This window comes from Gossypium raimondii, chromosome 12 (genome assembly GCF_025698545.1).
Source record: "Gossypium raimondii isolate GPD5lz chromosome 12, ASM2569854v1, whole genome shotgun sequence".
In the NCBI taxonomy this organism is placed as follows: Eukaryota; Viridiplantae; Streptophyta; class Magnoliopsida; order Malvales; family Malvaceae; genus Gossypium; species Gossypium raimondii.
Window position 1 is genome coordinate 7,119,553 of NC_068576.1, and position 16,434 is coordinate 7,135,986.

Consider the following 16,434-nt stretch of genomic DNA (forward strand, 5'->3'; position numbering starts at 1 on the left):
ATATAAATTGATTAAGTATGTAATTTAATTTAGAAAAGAAATCTTGTTAAGTCATTCAGGTTATTATGGCATCCAATACTTGGACTTGACGAACAGGTCGGGTAGAAGGTGTTACAATATGTCTCTTTAGACAAGTTAAAGGTTAGAGAAATGTACTCTGTTGCTATTCCTAAGGCTAAGGGTTTGTTATTACAGTCCCATTCCATCATCTATCGATTTTGACTTATAAAAAGATTACATTTCTTTCCTTAAGACTTAGATTTTGTCTTCAAAAAAATTAGCTTGTTGCTGAGGATCCACCATCTGTGGTGGTATTGTGGATGAGAAGATAGGTTTCTTTATCAATGGGGAAATGACTTAGTAGTTTCCTCATGTTGTCTTCTATTTGATTTTTGTTTACTCGTAATTTTTTGATAATTTTCTCGTTTAATTGATTTATTTCTTGTTTTTATTGTTAGATTTTCTACTGAGTCAAAAGTTTCTCTTCAAGAACTTTTATTTTCTCTTACTTTTTTGTGAATTGTCGAGAACTAATGTTAGGGCTTTGAGAGTTTTGTTCCTTAAGGGTTAAGTAAGGATGGGCTTAGGGGAGGTGGATATGGCTTCTATTTGGATAAGTGGTGTAATACTTGGGTGTCAAGTAGTTTGGGCACATTGCGTAATAAAGATAGTATGGGTTATAAGGTTTATATGGGTCGAAGTGGTGGCTTGTATGAGGTTAAGGTTGCAGTTGTTGGTAGGGTGATTAAGGTTAGTCCTTGTTTGTTTGAGTTTGATGTTGTGGATTCTACCTCTAGTCTTCTTCTTTTTTGGCGGGGTACTAGATTTGGAATGAGTCATGTCGTCCACGCTTGTTGCATCAATTATTGATGATAGAAGGTTAGAGGAGGTTGGAGAGGTAGTTTACTTGATAGGTTAAGAGCTACAAGAGATGTTTAAAGAGGTGAAGGAGTTTAGTGTTACTGGGAGAGGAAGAGAGATTGGTAAGTGGATCCATTGACCTTCGAATAGGTATTCAAGAAAAATATTCATAGGCTATGTGCCATCTCCCTGTTGGCAAACTATCACTATGGCCACATAAAGTAGGTCCTTTTATTAGGTTGAGAATGCAACTTGATATGACATGGTTACAAATTATGTAAATGACAAGTGAAAATGATTTTATCAAGTGAAGTGTACAGGCTAACAAAGTAGTATTTTGGTAAGGTGTAATATTTGGTGGAATGGTCCCCTACTCGGACTATGTGTAACGAGTATATAAACATCAAAACATAAACATGTGCTTGAATTAAGTGATGTTATGGTTATTTGACGAGTGTGTAATTTCACGGTTCAAGTTGAAGAAAAAAGGAAAAAGAGTAAATTCGCGGTTCACCGAGTTACGGTAAGTGGGATTGGAAAAAGAGGCATTGAAGGCATTAGCGTTTCACAGGTGTCCACCCTGTAGAAGTTGGTTACCCAGTCAGAGATATTCTTGTCTTCATTTCCACTGTTCCTTTGCCCCTCTCTGTATACCCATTTACATAAACCAAATTCCTTAGTCGCTTGAGCCATACTTCAAACCCAACCCAACCCAGCCAAATACCAAAAAACCAGAGATCTAATCTACCATAACAAAAACAATTAACCTTTGTCTGGTTCCCAAAGAGACAAATTAAGAATGAGGGAACCAACGATGGTGGTTGGCGCAGACAGCAATGCTGCTGCTGCTGCTGTTGGCGGTGCTGATGGATCACCTCTCCCTCCACCGACGTCTTCACCGCCGCAATCATTAGTCGAGAGGCTCAAGGACTACGGCCAGGAACACGTTTTCGCCCTTTGGGACGAGCTTTCTCCTGATGAACGCCTCCACCTCGTCAAGGATATCCAGGTCATTTCTTTCTAGATCTTTTATCATCATCACAATTCGATATTTGCTTTCAAACATTCTAAAACATCCTTTTTTTTCATTTTTGGTCTCTTGAAAAGATACTACTTTTGTTCCTTCCTTTCAAGTTTTAACTATTATGCCTTTCTTCCACTCCAAGCATTCAATTTCGCTTCTAAATCCTGTAACTTTTGGTTATAGTTCTTCAATTCCAAGCAAATTCAGCTTCGTGAGTCAATTTTAGTTCTTAATTAATAATTCAACTTCGGTTTCCATACTTCAGAGTTTGGATCTTTCGAGAATAGATCGGATCATTCGCTGCTCTCTTCGATCTCAAGGTGCGTCTATATGTGATATAAATTCTTCGATTGCTCTCGTTTTTAGTACACTCTGTTTGGGTTATATTTTTAATATGATTCTGTTTCTTGGTGGGGCTTTTAGGACTGCCGGTGGCAGCAATAGAGCCAGTTCCCGAGAGTTGCGTGTCCTCTGTAGAGGAGAGAACGATGGAGGAAAGGGAAAGGTGGTGGAAGATGGGATTGAAGGCTATATCGGAAGGCAAATTGGCTGTTTTGCTTCTATCCGGTGGCCAGGTATCATCATCTATCTCCTTTTTTTTTTATTAATCTTTTTATAATCTAGATTCAGAGATTTATTACATACAATAGTTAATGATGTGAGTCTTCATTTTGCTTCTTCTTGATCTAATATATTTTATGCCTCACCTAGAAAGATTTAATGATGCTGTTATCACCAGTTCTTGGCCGAGGAGTTATCTCTTTCCATAATTTTGGAATGATGTTACTTTTGAATGGTTCCCTCGTTACTTATTAGACATTCTTTTTTTCTGATAACCAATATGCACATTTATTAATGTAAAAAGCTGGGCCCATAAACTCTTAAAGTGGATAATTGCTGTTTACTAAAGGTTGGTTTGATGTTGCTTTATTGGATGTCTAGTAATGATAATTAGTGATAAAGTTAGGTTAACTTAGAAAGTGGATGCTTCAATATTTTCCTGCAAATAATAATTGTTTAGTTAAAAAGATGCTTTACTAAATTCTATACTCTTTCATTGCTGAAAAAGGGATCTAAATCTGCTTTATAAATTACCCAAATTATCCAAATAAATAAATAAGATACCCTGTCAAGTAACCCTGTATTATTTCCCTTGTTTTTGATCTTGTGTTTTATCTCCTTGTGATTGAAATGTGCTGCAGGGGACTCGGCTTGGAAGTTCAGATCCCAAGGGATGTTTCAGTGAGTAATTTTTACTCATTGCTGACATGGTTTTGAAAATCTTATGCTGCCTTCAAGTTTCTTTTGATGATGCTTTTCACTAATTTTTGGTGTTGATCAGGACATGTTCAGGGAATGTCCTGTATGGAACTTAAGCAGTTAACCGTGTTTAATGCTTTCCTATCTCACTTTTCTATGTGGCCAAACCCTCTGGATCTGAAATCGTTGTTTAATTCTGAGACATTCCACAAAGTTATATAAAATAGAGGATGATAGGGTTCTTGAAAAGATTTAAGTCTAATGGTTAACACTATAATGTCCTGGCAATGTATGGAATAATCAGAAATATTTTGAAGGAAGTATTTTTCATAATTACAAAGCAATTGAGGAAGAAATAAACAAATTTTCTTTTTAGTTCAAGAAGCTATGAATCTGTTAGATAATTAATGATTATTCGAATAGCTTTAGTTGTTTCATGGTTATTGCTTAAATTTTATTTTTACATATATATATTTTTTTTTTTTTTTTTGTATTTTGATTTTAGACATTGGACTTCCTTCTGGGAAGTCACTTTTTCAACTGCAAGCTGAGCGGATTTTGTGTGTTCAAAGATTAGCCGCACAAGCTAAAAATGAGGGTAAACATATTCTCCATCTTCTCTGCATGATTCCGTTTTGCTTGTATGCTATCCTGTTAATTTGATATTTGTGGGTTGCAGGCTCAGTGACTATACACTGGTATGTAATGACTAGCCCATTTACTGATGATGCAACACGTAAATTCTTTGAGAGTCATAAATACTTTGGTCTTGAAGCTGATCAAGTAAGATGGTTCAGATTCTCTGATTTCGTTATGGTCTATCTTTAGTTAATTTTGCTGACTTCAGTCTGGTTGTATTTCAGGTTACCTTTTTCCAGCAAGGCACCCAACCTTGCATTTCAAAGGATGGTAGATATGTCATGGAGACTCCATTCAAGGTGTGGTTTCTTTTCTGAATGAGCTTGAATTTAGAGTGACATTTTCTTTTGGTTGAATAAAATAATGTTCAAGTTGTAATTAACAAGCTCCTCTGTACATATAGTTATATTTGTCCTTAAATAGTTCTACTTGCAATATAGTGATTTGCATCAGATGTTAATGAATACTATCATAACATCACAACTTCAATTTTGGGTTGAGAATCTTGCAAATGAATGCTGATTGTTGAAAGGCCAAGTAAAATTACCTGTCTGTAAGTTTTAGGAGGAAAAGAGTTTCTATTCTGTTGTGTCATGTGTGATTTAACAGCAGTATTCCGGCTACACTATTCTCCTAGAAGTATCCCTTTAATATTAATACTTAATGGTTTTTCTTTTGGCTGGTTTGATATTATTTTATTTCACAATTTGCTTCTTGCTCCAAGTAGAAAACTTTTTCAACTTTGGTGGTTATATGAGTTACTTTTTTTAAGCCAGGTAGCAAAGTCTCCAGATGGGAATGGAGGAGTATATACAGGTATTTTAGAACTAGAGCGGAAATAGGTTGTGTTTGCTGTTCAACTAACCCGTGAAGTTACCTGATTTCTTCCATTGTATGAATATTTAATTGGATTCCAAATTTCTTTTTCAGCTCTGAAATCTTCAAGATTGTTAGAGGATATGGCTGCAAGAGGGATTAAATACGTGGATTGCTATGGTGTTGATAATGCATTGGTGAGTCTTTTTGTCTTTATTTTTTGGTTAAAATTTCCATGATGTTCCTTTTTTAGAGAGCCAGTGAGTCTTGACTGCAGGTTCGTGTAGCTGATCCAACTTTCTTGGGATATTTCATTGATAAAGGTGTAGCTGCTGCTGCTAAAGTTGTGAAAAAGGTAGTTAGTGTTCTCAGTTTTCAAGTATATCTGATTTCTGGTTGAATATGCTTTCTTGCTAGTTAATCATGAGCATGCTGTTGATGTTGAAAATCCCATTTATCTCTCTGCTTTGTTTTTTTTTTTTTTTTTAACATATTTTGGAATGGTATGTCTTCCATTTGTTTATTCTTTTGTAGCATGTGTTACATTTACCCTGCTGCTATATTTCAGTCACTCCTCATGTCATGCAAGGTGCTAACAAGCTAATTCTTCCTTGAATTTTACTGCACCTCGTTTATTTGTACTTGAAGAATGCCTATTACATGATGGCATGTTAATGCTTGATATTTTTTTGTGTCAACTTGTGGACCTTGATAATATTATAGACTTTAAGCTTTTCAAGTTTTTTATAATATCTTAATCTCTTCTATAATTTGGTTACAGGCCTATCCCCAGGAAAAGGTTGGTGTTTTTGTAAGGCGTGGTAAAGGCGGGCCACTTACTGTGGTTGAATACAGTGAATTAGATTCATCACTGGCTTCTGCAGTTAACCAGCAAACTGGACGCCTTCGTTTTTGCTGGAGTAATGTATGGTTTTTTTCATCTATTCTGATTAAATATTGCTTGCTTCTTACAAAATATAGTGCTTTCTGGACTCAATATGCTGCATCTTCAGGCTTCTTGGAGGCTTTTATATGTGAAAATGTATCAATGTTAGGTTGTAGGCTTAGGTGAGAGTTGAAGTTGGTACGAAGTGCGTAACATTGTTGAAACTATTTCAAGAAACAAAGAATTTTGAAGGTTATGGAAACTGTTTGCTTTTTGTAAATTCATGTAACTTGGCTGTGCATATCCTGGGTCATAGACTTGAATGATTTTGTTTACAGTTTAGATGTAGATTTTATAGAAAATTGACAATGATTGCTAACCTGGTAAATGCTCGAGAATATTCAAATTCTAAAATCAATTATGTTTTTTTTTATGGCATTTTATTATTTTGGATTTGTCATGTTATCAAATAAGTGTGACACTTTAGTACCTAGAATATGTTTGCAGTAACCAGTGAAGATAAATACATGCACTTATATATCTTATGCCAATGCTTTATGCTTTTCAGGTGTGCTTACACATGTTTACTTTGGATTTCCTAAGCCAAGTGGCAGATGGCCTTGAGAAAGACGGCATGTTAGTGATGCTATTCCTTCCCTTTGAGATGCATCTTTTGATCTGTTATGCCTTGTACTTGATCAATGTTATGTCAATTAGTGCTGTTACCGACGTTATCATAATCTATTTCTCAGATGCAAAATCCATGTATTGCATGATTGATGCATTCTCCCCCTCCCCCTCTCTCAGGTGCATGCACATGCACACACTTTGAACTGGAAACAAACATGACCAATGAGGGTTGTCTGTTTCTTCCGCAGTTTCTTTTCAAGCTGACAATTCTTTTGATCCCAGAGATTTTCCTCGACATCCTTGAGAAATGGATGCATAAAGTAGTACAATTTAACTGAGCTATCTTTCTTCCTTCAAGAGTATAGTATCTGAAATAAATCTTATATTTCTTCGTACCTCTATAAATTGGATGGGCCATCGCTTGTTCATAACTTCCCACTAAACAGTTTTAAAGGATGTTAATATTATTTATACATATCTTGGCTGCAGTTACCATCTGGCGGAGAAAAAGGTTCCTTCTATCCATGGGTATACAATGGGTTTGAAACTAGAGCAGTTCGTCTTTGATGCATTTCCATATGCTCCTTCAACTGCTTTGTTTGAGGTGATCACTTCTCCCTTCTATTTTTTGCTCCAACTGATTACTATTTGTTCCTCCCCCTTCTGATTCTCTTTTTTTCTCTGTATATTGGACATGTAACAAGGGATTAATTCTCTCATGTAATTCCTTGTGTTATAAAATATGCAGGTATTACGAGAGGAAGAGTTTGCACCAGTGAAAAATGCTAACGGTTCAAATTATGACACTCCAGACAGTGCAAGGTTGCTTGTTCTGCGGCTACACACACGTTGGGTAGTAGCTGCTGGTGGCTTCTTAACACATTCAGTGCCATTATATGCAACTGGTAATTTTCATGATCGAATAGCGTTAATATTGTTTGTTGTTTTTGGGATCCTGGTGTATCATACGCTTTGACGTCTTATATGAACCCAGGTGTGGAGGTATCACCGCTTTGTTCGTACACTGGAGAAAACTTGGAGTCCATATGCCGTGGAAGAACATTTCATGCACCCTGTGAAATTGCATTTTAGTTCAACTTTGTAACGTAGCGACACATTCTTTTTGATTTGTGCAGTGTGTTTGGGTTGATGATGTAAGATCCATTGTACGGCATGGATGTAATTCGATGGAGTGGATGGAGAGTGGGTGAAAAATGCAAAATGTAGGATTTAAAGATTTTTGCAATAATGTTCACGCTTGTGACTGTTATATTGTTGTATTCATATATCATTGTCGAGTCATATGGAATTTGAGGTTTATGGTGCATTAATTCATTCGTGAGTGGGATTGCCGTACTTATATTATTTAAGCTTGAATTAGTTATTAAGAAAATGACATTTTCCATGAGCATGATGCTGCTTGTATGAGCAATTATTAACTAATTTCAGCAACTTAGAAAGATAAAAAAAAGTGAATGAAAGAACCAATTATAACTTCTTTTCAAGGGTGGGAATTCTCAAAGATCAAATCCGGAACTAAAGACCACAAGCTAAGCTATTGAATTCAAATAACAAAAAAGAAAATGACAGTGGGTATTCAAGAATAGGGTGATACACCGAGAAGGGGCTCCATCCCAGCCAATTGATGGTGCAGGAACCTATAGACTGCCTCAGTTGTTGTAGAAGCTACCCGAACAACAACACCCATTCCCTGCAAAACATTTATTCACAAGATTTAACATTTTGAGTGATAAACATCTCATGGAACTACACCAACACCAACATCAACATCAAAACCAAACCGATCTTTATCTGCTTATATCGCAACACTATTCCTACCATCAAATTTGTTTATGCACAATTACGATCGTTTGAAGCTACAGGTTAAACAATCTAACATATACTAAGACGAGATTGAAGAAATCTTTTTTCAACCGCTTGAATATGAAGATGCAGTCAGAACAGACCAGTGACCGGGGAAAGATGACCAGTATTAATATTTGATAGATAGAAAGAAAGATGAGGGAAATGAAGATCAGAGATTATAAACCAAGCAAACATGAATTCAATACAATAACAGAGCTGATTTTGTATCAGTTACATCTGATGAAAATACCTTAGGACCAAAGGCACTGCAGGAAGCAATAAAAGCTGGCCTGACCAAACAATTATCTGAATTTGTTTTAGCACAGCACCCCAACCTAGTGGAAGGAATCTGTAATTGCTGAGACATTAACCTCTTCACATTTTCTTGAACTTGGTCTTGAACATGCTTCAACTTTGGGCTACAAATAAGTTCCTTATTCAGCATAAATGAATTCAATACATGTACAATAGTAAAATAATGGAAAACTTAAGTATTTACCCATAGATTAAGACCATTGCGATGACTTGGTACTCGTGCATGCGTTCTGCTATATCCACCGGGCTAGATTGTTCTAGCAAGACCTATGATTTCATAAAAGAACAATGCGAAAAGGAGGAAGCAAATAAAAGAAAAAAGGAGAGATTAACACATTACAAGAACATCAGAGGCCACCATTTCTTTAATGCATCATGATCATAAACAGATTAGCATTACAACTAGGGGTAATAATGAGAGTATTACGGTGTCAAGAAAGACAGGTTGATTGCCTTCGGCAAATATGCAGTTGCTGCTCCGGTAAAGTTCAAAATCCCATTTCTCCCCACTCTCATGACGACCGCTTGTAAACCAATCTACAATGACCAAACTTGAGTCGGACACCACTCTGAAGACCTGTTTCTGAGAATATCTTGCAGTGGAAAAACATGTTACTGGATCCGGAATGACTACGAATAGAGCACCACTACCAATTCTTGCCTACAGCATAGCAAAGCAAAACTTAGCCATTTCCACCGCAACCATTCATCTAAGCACAGTCAAAATGTAGAACCTTTTTTTTATAAAAGGTCTCACCCAAGATAAGATGTTAGCGTAAATTAGTGGTTATGCATCAGTCTGCATTAGCATGTGGGTCATAACTAAGGAAGGATAGTTACCTCCAAGACTTGTTCAGAACACTTGGATCCCAAAGATTTGTAGACCTAATACCACAACACAAGTGGAACCATGTTAAGAAACCAATGCGGTAAAAACCCAATTTGTAGTGCAACAATATGTGATCTCATCAGATAAAGATCAGACCTTTGTAGAGGATTGGGTAGTAAGAACAGCAGTGCAGCCATCTCCAATTGTAAATTCAACTGAAATAGAATCCCCCTGACAAAGACAACGATACACAAATTCACAACCCCCCGAAAACACAAAGAAATGATAGAAAGACTGATGTCTGAGTTACGAGAGAATACGGAGACAATGCCACCGCCATAGGTGAGGCTGTAAATCCAGACAGCATCGGTAATGGAAGAACCCACCTGGGGAATCAATCAATCATTTCAGTTGAAGAGGAATAAACAAAAAGACTTGTTAGTTGTCAGTTGTAATGTAAGAAGAGAGAAAACCTTTCTTGGGGTAATGAATTTAAGTGGATACTTTGAGAAGCTTCTTATCACTGATGACTTTCCTCTCACCTTCTCCACTACAACCTTTCCCTTCTCCATTTCCATTTTCTACTCCCATATTTCCCAACCCCGTAACAAAGGAACACTCTATTACAAATACTCATTGGGCTTTTTAGAGGGCAGGCTGCTTTGTGTTTTTAAGCAGCCGGCTGTTAACCCAAGTTCTATGGAGGGCTTTAAAGTTAAAAGCCCAAACTCAAAAAAGCTCTGTCAAGTGCTCGGTACAAAAGATCTTTGCTTTAGATTCTACGTCTATATAAGGTACTCATCTTCAGATGGTTTTGACTAATATTATCACTCTTGACAAGTGGGTGCTAGTTCAATTTGGAAATTGCGTTGTGGAAAACCGAATTAAAGCACTCCTATAGTGATTTCTCTTCGACTGAAAGAATCATTTGATTTGATGAACGGAAGTAGGACCAAGAATATGCAGTTGGCCGTGTTGGTTTTTTCTCACGCCGGGGATCCATTGAGGACAATCTATATTAGATCTCTTATTTCTATTATTTTGGCAAGCTCAGAAGAGCAATAAATGTACACTGCAAAACTGCAGGGTTCATCTTCTAAAATTTAAATACAAACACAAACGTTTCTTATTTGTGAAGATTACAACCATACAAATTGCACGACATTGCGGCAGCATTTGCTTGCATCCTCCCGCAACTACTCTTCCTCTTAGAGCACAAGTTGAACCCATGGGGGCAAAAATGAAATTGCATCAATGCCTAAAGTGTCTCACTTTTGTGAAAAGCAATGAAACTCCATACTTGTTACAACAGTCCACAGCATCCCCATCTCTAATGCTCCCACCAGGCTCTGCAATCACTCCAATACCACTTTCACAAGCTTCTTCCACTGCATCTTTCCAAGCTATTAATAGAAAAACACATCTTTGTTAGCTAACAGGTCATATGGACAAAAGAATCATTACTACATTGAATGCCTGCATACAGGTCCATTACTTGAGACGTTTTCAGTATTTATTTGCATGTCTGTGTGCCTATGAAATTGGATCTTAAAAACAATAAGGAGCACAAAACTTTTCAAGGTAGTAACTACCAAATGGAAAGAATGCATCACTAGCCAAAGCAGCTCCCTTGACCTCATCTCCTGCTTTCCTCAAAGCTATTCTCAAGCTCTCCAGACGGTTTGGCTGCCCGCTTCCCATACCCAACATACGGTTGTCCTGATGAGTAAATGTCAAAGGGTCATCAAATCTCATCATACTAAGCTTTTCTTTTCATGGCTGTTTTATCCAAACATTTTTTTTGGAAGACGAAGTGTACATATTTATCATAAGGATCTCCAGGCCAACAAGATTACTAAGGACCATTTTAATCAGTACTGAATTTCCTAACAAAATGAAAGTTCAAACCTTTGCTATTACAATAGCATTGCTTTTGACATGCTTGACACACAGCCATGCAAATTCTGCATCACGAAGCTCATTATCTTGTGGCTTCTTCTCAGATACCACATTGAACTGGATATCTTGGGGGTCAAGTCATCTGAATCCTGGGCTAACCACCCACCACCAACCTGTCGTAAGGAGAGCTTCCCTTTCTCATTCTTCTTTGCTTCAAGGATCCTCAATGTTTTGATTTTCCACAGAGGATCTCAAGTCCCTTCTCTGTATACTTGGGAGCCACAACAATCTCATAAAACATCCGAGTTTCACCATCCGTTGGGCTTCTGAACTCTCGGATTTCCTTAGCAAGAGCCTAAAAGCCAAAAGTGAGCAACCCAAACCTCTAAAAGGATACTCTTATTCTGATGTTGAAGGTCACATACAGATAAGATGATATTCAATGTGCGATACAAAGCCAACACAGTTGCATATAAGGATAGCAAGAAGCTAATTAACTTACATCATCTACTTCTATGTTGAAGGCTACAATTCCTCCAAATGCACTCACTGGATCGGCTTTCACAGCAAGCCTGTAAGCCTCAAGGATGTCATCACCAGAAGCTACGCCACATGGATTTGTGTGCTTTACAATAACACATGTAGGGTTCCTAAACTCAGAGACACAATTCCAAGCAGCATCGGCATCTAAATAGTTATTATATGACATTTCCTGCACCAAGATATATAACTAAGGATATGCCATGGAATAACATGGCTGAAAACTAAATTAGACAAGAAATAGAATCATAGTTTTCCAATAGTTTTCCAATTTGTTAAGGATTTTATCTCCTCAACTACCATAGTAAAAAGGAACAGCAACAAAACTAGACACTCTTCGAAATTGGTAACAGTAAAAATTCTATCTCCATTTGCATGATAGAAATTAATTGGAAAAGAAGGATGAAGGGACTGACAAAGCCTCATATCCCATAACGATGAACTAAATTAATCACCTTTCCATGGTGTTGAATAGCAGTAGCAATACCACCAGCATTGACCTCAGACAGACTCTTGTCAACATAAAATGCAGCCTTCTGATGAGGATTTTCACCATAACGAAGTGAACTTTTGAGGGATAATGGCACTGTCAACTTGGGAGGGAATTTATCTTCCAATAGATAGAAGAATTTTGTCAATCTAAATTTGTAACAATTATAGGTAGCACTTGATAATCATATTTAAAGAGTTAGTTGCATTGATTTGTTAAAAGAAGAAAAGAAAAGAATTTTCCTTTTATGTAATAGTATAGTTTGTTAGGCAAGGCCTCAGCTTATGGGATGGGAGGTATCTTTCTTTTCTTCCAAACATCATCAAATGACTAGAGACCATTTCAACTACAATGATCAGATTTAGCTAACACATAAGAGCATACCTCCCCAGTCTGTTTCCAGAGCCACTCTGAAACTGCAGAATCATAAGAAGCAACATGCTCAAAAGCTTTCCAAGCAAGCTTTCTCCGGAACTGTTGATCATCCTGACTGCCTTTAAGGAATTCAAGGAGTGCAGGATAGTCTTGTGAGTCAACAACAACCAAGACATCCTTGTGATTCTGTTTAAACAAATGTGTCATTTTACAATAGAAAATGATTAAAACAAAGAATGGCCCATTCAACTTGATGTTTATGTTAAGGAATGATTAATTCCTCCACCTCTAGCACTGCACTTATGGATCAGATGAGCAGGAAGTTAATACTGACTCTAAGACTATAACCAAACCTAATTTTGTAGCCCGCAAAATCAACAAGTTGAAATGCCCTTCATTACCAATGTGGTTCAATTACCTATTTGGCTTTTTTTTGTAAACATGCTCACACATAAGACTATCTATTGGAACATGAAGCTACACAAAGATGATTCCAGATAATACACAACCTATGCCAATTAATACACCAGTCAAACAGGATTTCACCACTTAACTCATTAACAAGTACCTTTGCAGCAGCTCTAACCATTGCAGGGCCACCAATGTCAATATTCTCGATGCCATCATCAAAGGCAATTCCTCCCGTAGAAGTAACTTTATCATAAAAGGGGTACAAGTTCACAACCACCACATCAAATGTACCTGAATAGAAACAATTTTAGCTAAAAGACAAAAAAGAAATGGAAAGTCTGATAAAATACTTGGAAAAAAAGGCCCTACGGCATAAAGAAGTAAGAACTCACCAATACCATGCTCATTCAGAGCTTCCATATGATGCTTTTGATCTCTTCTAGCAAGAATACCACCATGTATGTTGGGATGTACTGTTTTCACACGACCATCAAGCTATAAAAGACACTTCAGTCAATCTCCAAACTCAAAGAACTTTAAAGCTGAAATTAACATTTAAGAGAAGACATAATAGTGTTAGCATCATATGCTTACTAAAGCATGGTGACCAATCATTGATAGAGAAGATAATAAGTAGGCATTGACTTCAATGTCAAGTCTTATGCATCTCATTTTCCTATTAAAAATTATACGTGGTCAAGCTCAAGTTGCAAAAAAGCTTCATAAATTATCAGTAGGGATGTCATTATCACTCTAGCTGATTGGTTTTATCCCCTTAAACAGTCCTAAATGCCTTAAAAAGGCCACGGTATATTAATTAAAAAGAAAAGATTTAAGCAGGATAGGACAGAACAGAATAAGAAGGTTACCATTTCGGGGAAACAAGTAAGCTGCTCCACTTTGGTCACGGAGACACCAGCATTTTCCAAGGCAGATGCAGTTCCTCCAGTTGAAACAATTGTGTACCTATAGTTACCAAAGAAGCAAGTTCAAACCAAATAGGCTTCAAAACTGCTTCCTTACATTACATTTTACACAGATACTGATAACATAGACCCTACCAACTCCAAAGGAAAAAATTTCACAGGATTGAATACATATATGATGCCATATTTATGTCAGTTTGTTCACTTATTATTCCTCATTTCCTTACTCTTCAATACTCGATGATAAAAGTTATTTTTTTTTTTTTTTGTTTCTAAAGAAAAACAAAGAATAAACAACAAAGGTCCAGAGTAAAAGACGGAAAAAGAATTATGAAAATATCCAAAGAAAAAAGGGTGTCATTTATTTACCCCAATTCTTGAAGGCCATTGCCAAGCAAGGTCAGTTCCTTCTTGTCTGACAAAGATATTAGTGCTTGCTTATTGCCTGACAGAGAACAGAAAAGCCATCAAAGGAATCTTTTTGGTTTGTTTTTCCAGGAAAAAAGAGAAAGGGGTGAAAATGGTCAACAAAATGTGAGAGTAGGGAGAAAACAGGGAGGAAAGAAGAATACCAGGAGCAGAGGATTGAGGGTGGTAATTAGAAGCATGGAGGGTTTGAGAGTGAGACATGGCCTTGGTGGAAACATTCGAGAAGAAGCGTAGCGAGAGGAAATGAAAGCGAGCGCAGAGAATAGGGTGACGAGAAGAAGAGAGAGAGTCGAAAGTAGTAGTTTGAAAGGCGCGGCGTATGCTGTTGGCGGTCTGGGCAGTTGTAGGTATGGTGGCGGCAGAAGACGCAGCTGTCCCCAACATATCTTTGTTCCTTTGTCTCTCTGCTTAGGACTTGATACTGATAGTGCCTGAGAAACTGCTAATATTTTTAACTCTCTGTATGATATCTCGCCCGTATTTCACAACTTGTTACTTTACCACTTGCACGGTTAGGTAAAATATATTACCGAAAACACTTTCGGTTTAATTTATTTATATATTTATTAATGTATTTTTGTTTTATTCACTCAAATTTAATTTTTTTTATTTTAGTAAAAATAAATAAATTATAAAAATAATCACTCAACAACTAGTGTCACGGGCTAAATCTTTCATCTTGAGATCCGTGCAGCCTTAGGCGATCCGTTCGTCCAAACTCGCTTAAGTCAGCCTTTACTCAAGTGATGATTCCTTAAGAACTCCTTCAAGGCACCAAGTTGAAGAGCGGAAGCGATTTATGCCAAAAGAAGCTACAAAGAACAGCAGAAAGAGCGCACACAAAGTGTTTGAGTAAATGCTCTCAATATTCTCTTATTCACAAAGAATAATGAAACAATGAATGGAATGAGTACAAATGAGGGGAGGCTCTCTATTTATAGTTTAGCTCCCTAAAACCGACGGTCAAGATACATTTACATCGACAGACGAGATTAATCATATCCCTTTATTTTATGGATTTACAAGATATGTCATATCAAATCTAATCTAATCTTTACAAGATATGATTCCATCAATCTTCTAAGATTAGTTACCAAATTAGCCTAAGTTGTCATATCTTTATTATCGGGTCAACCAGGCTTCAATCTAACATGTTTCTCCAACAGTTCTTTGAATTGGACCAGTTCTCGTGGGCTAAATGATCCCCATCTAAACAATAGACCACCATTGGATGCATTTGGTGCGATGGTCACGGGCTTTGAACTGCGGCCCGTGACACTAGCGTGTTCTTTTCTTAGCCACTCAAGTTTTTTTTTAGTTACTAATGTTATTGAGATTTAATATTTTGGTCACGCCTTTATTAGATCACTAATGATGACCTTTTTTTTATTGACATTGTATAAGCCCAAATATGCCTGGCCCAAATAAATATACATCAGGCCCAACTAAACCTAAAATGGCCCAAACATTAACCCAAACAAAAAATCTCAGAAAACCCTAAGCGGCCACTAGCAATCTGGCGTCGCAACTGCTGCCTCTTCGCGCTCCTCTACGCACGCCACACCTCCGCAAATGCCGCTCCTCAAGCACGTACCTGCAACAAGCGAAAGAGAAGAGCAAAACTCGGGCCAACAAACAACCAAATAGATTTATTTGGATGTATTTTTCTTTTCCATTTTCGGCTATAAAAGGCCAATATTTTTAGTGTAAAAGTGGGGGATTTTGGAGTGTTAAAAAATACGAAAATAGAGAGAAAATACTGAGATTACAAAGGGTTTTTTCGAAGGTGAATCGTGTTTATTTTATTTATTTTTCCATTCTTTTTTATTTTTTATTTATTTTTAATTTAAAATATAAAGAAGGGAGGAAGGACTTACCTCTCTCGCCGGATTCGTCGAGTCGGTGCCATCTCCGTCGCAATCGGAGCCTTGGCGTGAGGCTGAGCGGCGGTGTATGAGGGTTGAGGAAACCTTAAAAGGGTTTGGTTTCTCCTCTGGAAAGGGAAACCCAAAAGAACAAATAATTGTTCTTTTGTTTAATATTCTTTTTTTCCTTTAAAACCTAAAAGATGGACAAAGCATGCGCCGTTTGGCTTTTGGGGTGGGGTCCGCGCATATCAACCTTAAATGGGATATTTGCACTACTAGTCCCTCCTTTTTGCGACGCGTTTTAATCAAGTCCATTGTTTTTAATTTGGCCCGAATATTTTACCTGTGTTACGATTTAGTCCAATCTGCT

General features: G+C 37.1%; 3 protein-coding genes across 4 annotated transcripts; 1 reads left to right on the forward strand and 2 right to left on the reverse strand.

Annotated features, from left to right (window-relative positions):
• Window positions 1–1,303: 1,303 nt before the first annotated feature.
• On the forward strand, window positions 1,304–7,451 carry LOC105763077 (UDP-N-acetylglucosamine diphosphorylase 2). The gene is made up of 15 exons (XM_012581149.2): window positions 1,304–1,870; window positions 2,151–2,205; window positions 2,309–2,460; window positions 3,088–3,127; window positions 3,651–3,743; window positions 3,825–3,928; window positions 4,009–4,083; window positions 4,561–4,600; window positions 4,715–4,797; window positions 4,878–4,955; window positions 5,382–5,525; window positions 6,055–6,122; window positions 6,606–6,720; window positions 6,865–7,021; window positions 7,111–7,451. The coding sequence occupies exons 1-15, from the start codon at window positions 1,661–1,663 to the stop codon at window positions 7,206–7,208; spliced, it is 1,512 nt and encodes a 503-aa protein (XP_012436603.1). The 5' UTR covers window positions 1,304–1,660; the 3' UTR covers window positions 7,209–7,451.
• A 141-nt stretch (window positions 7,452–7,592) lies between these two features.
• Window positions 7,593–9,749, reverse strand: LOC105763078 (urease accessory protein D). 2 transcript variants are annotated; one of them, XM_012581150.2, is made up of 8 exons: window positions 9,600–9,749; window positions 9,447–9,512; window positions 9,283–9,357; window positions 9,138–9,182; window positions 8,725–8,958; window positions 8,482–8,564; window positions 8,233–8,401; window positions 7,593–7,827 (listed from the first exon to the last, which is right to left on the reverse strand). In XM_012581150.2, exons 1-8 carry the CDS (start codon window positions 9,702–9,704, stop codon window positions 7,714–7,716), a joined length of 891 nt encoding a protein of 296 aa, XP_012436604.1. In that variant the 5' UTR covers window positions 9,705–9,749; the 3' UTR covers window positions 7,593–7,713. The 2 variants fall into 2 exon arrangements, with proteins under 2 accessions (XP_012436604.1, XP_012436606.1); XM_012581152.2 differs by having other exon boundaries at window positions 9,437–9,512; window positions 9,600–9,735.
• A 379-nt stretch (window positions 9,750–10,128) lies between these two features.
• Window positions 10,129–14,643, reverse strand: LOC105763075 (uncharacterized). The gene is given in 13 exon segments (XM_052625740.1): window positions 10,129–10,529; window positions 10,719–10,845; window positions 11,035–11,159; window positions 11,162–11,260; window positions 11,263–11,380; window positions 11,528–11,737; window positions 12,021–12,181; window positions 12,445–12,616; window positions 12,999–13,132; window positions 13,234–13,336; window positions 13,711–13,807; window positions 14,137–14,212; window positions 14,340–14,643. Coding segments are annotated over 13 exon segments (1,815 nt in total). The 5' UTR covers window positions 14,581–14,643; the 3' UTR covers window positions 10,129–10,377.
• Between the last annotated feature and the right edge of the window lie 1,791 nt (window positions 14,644–16,434).

Bases quoted from the DNA above. Each gene is read 5' to 3' on its own strand.
- LOC105763078 (XM_012581150.2), bottom strand. From the start codon at position 9,704: ATGGAAATGGAGAAGGGAAAGGTTGTAGTGGAGAAGGTGAGAGGAAAG. The intron at 9,513-9,599 runs GTTTTCTCTCTT...TTGATTCCCCAG, and splicing joins AATTCATTACCCCAAGAAAG to GTGGGTTCTTCCATTACCGA. The intron at 7,828-8,232 runs GTATTTTCATCA...AATGTTTTGCAG, and splicing joins GCAGTGCCTTTGGTCCTAAG to GGAATGGGTGTTGTTGTTCG.
- LOC105763077 (XM_012581149.2), top strand. From the start codon at position 1,661: ATGAGGGAACCAACGATGGTGGTTGGCGCAGACAGCAATGCTGCTGCT. The intron at 4,601-4,714 runs GTATTTTAGAAC...TTTCTTTTTCAG, and splicing joins GAATGGAGGAGTATATACAG to CTCTGAAATCTTCAAGATTG. The intron at 5,526-6,054 runs GTATGGTTTTTT...TATGCTTTTCAG, and splicing joins TTCGTTTTTGCTGGAGTAAT to GTGTGCTTACACATGTTTAC.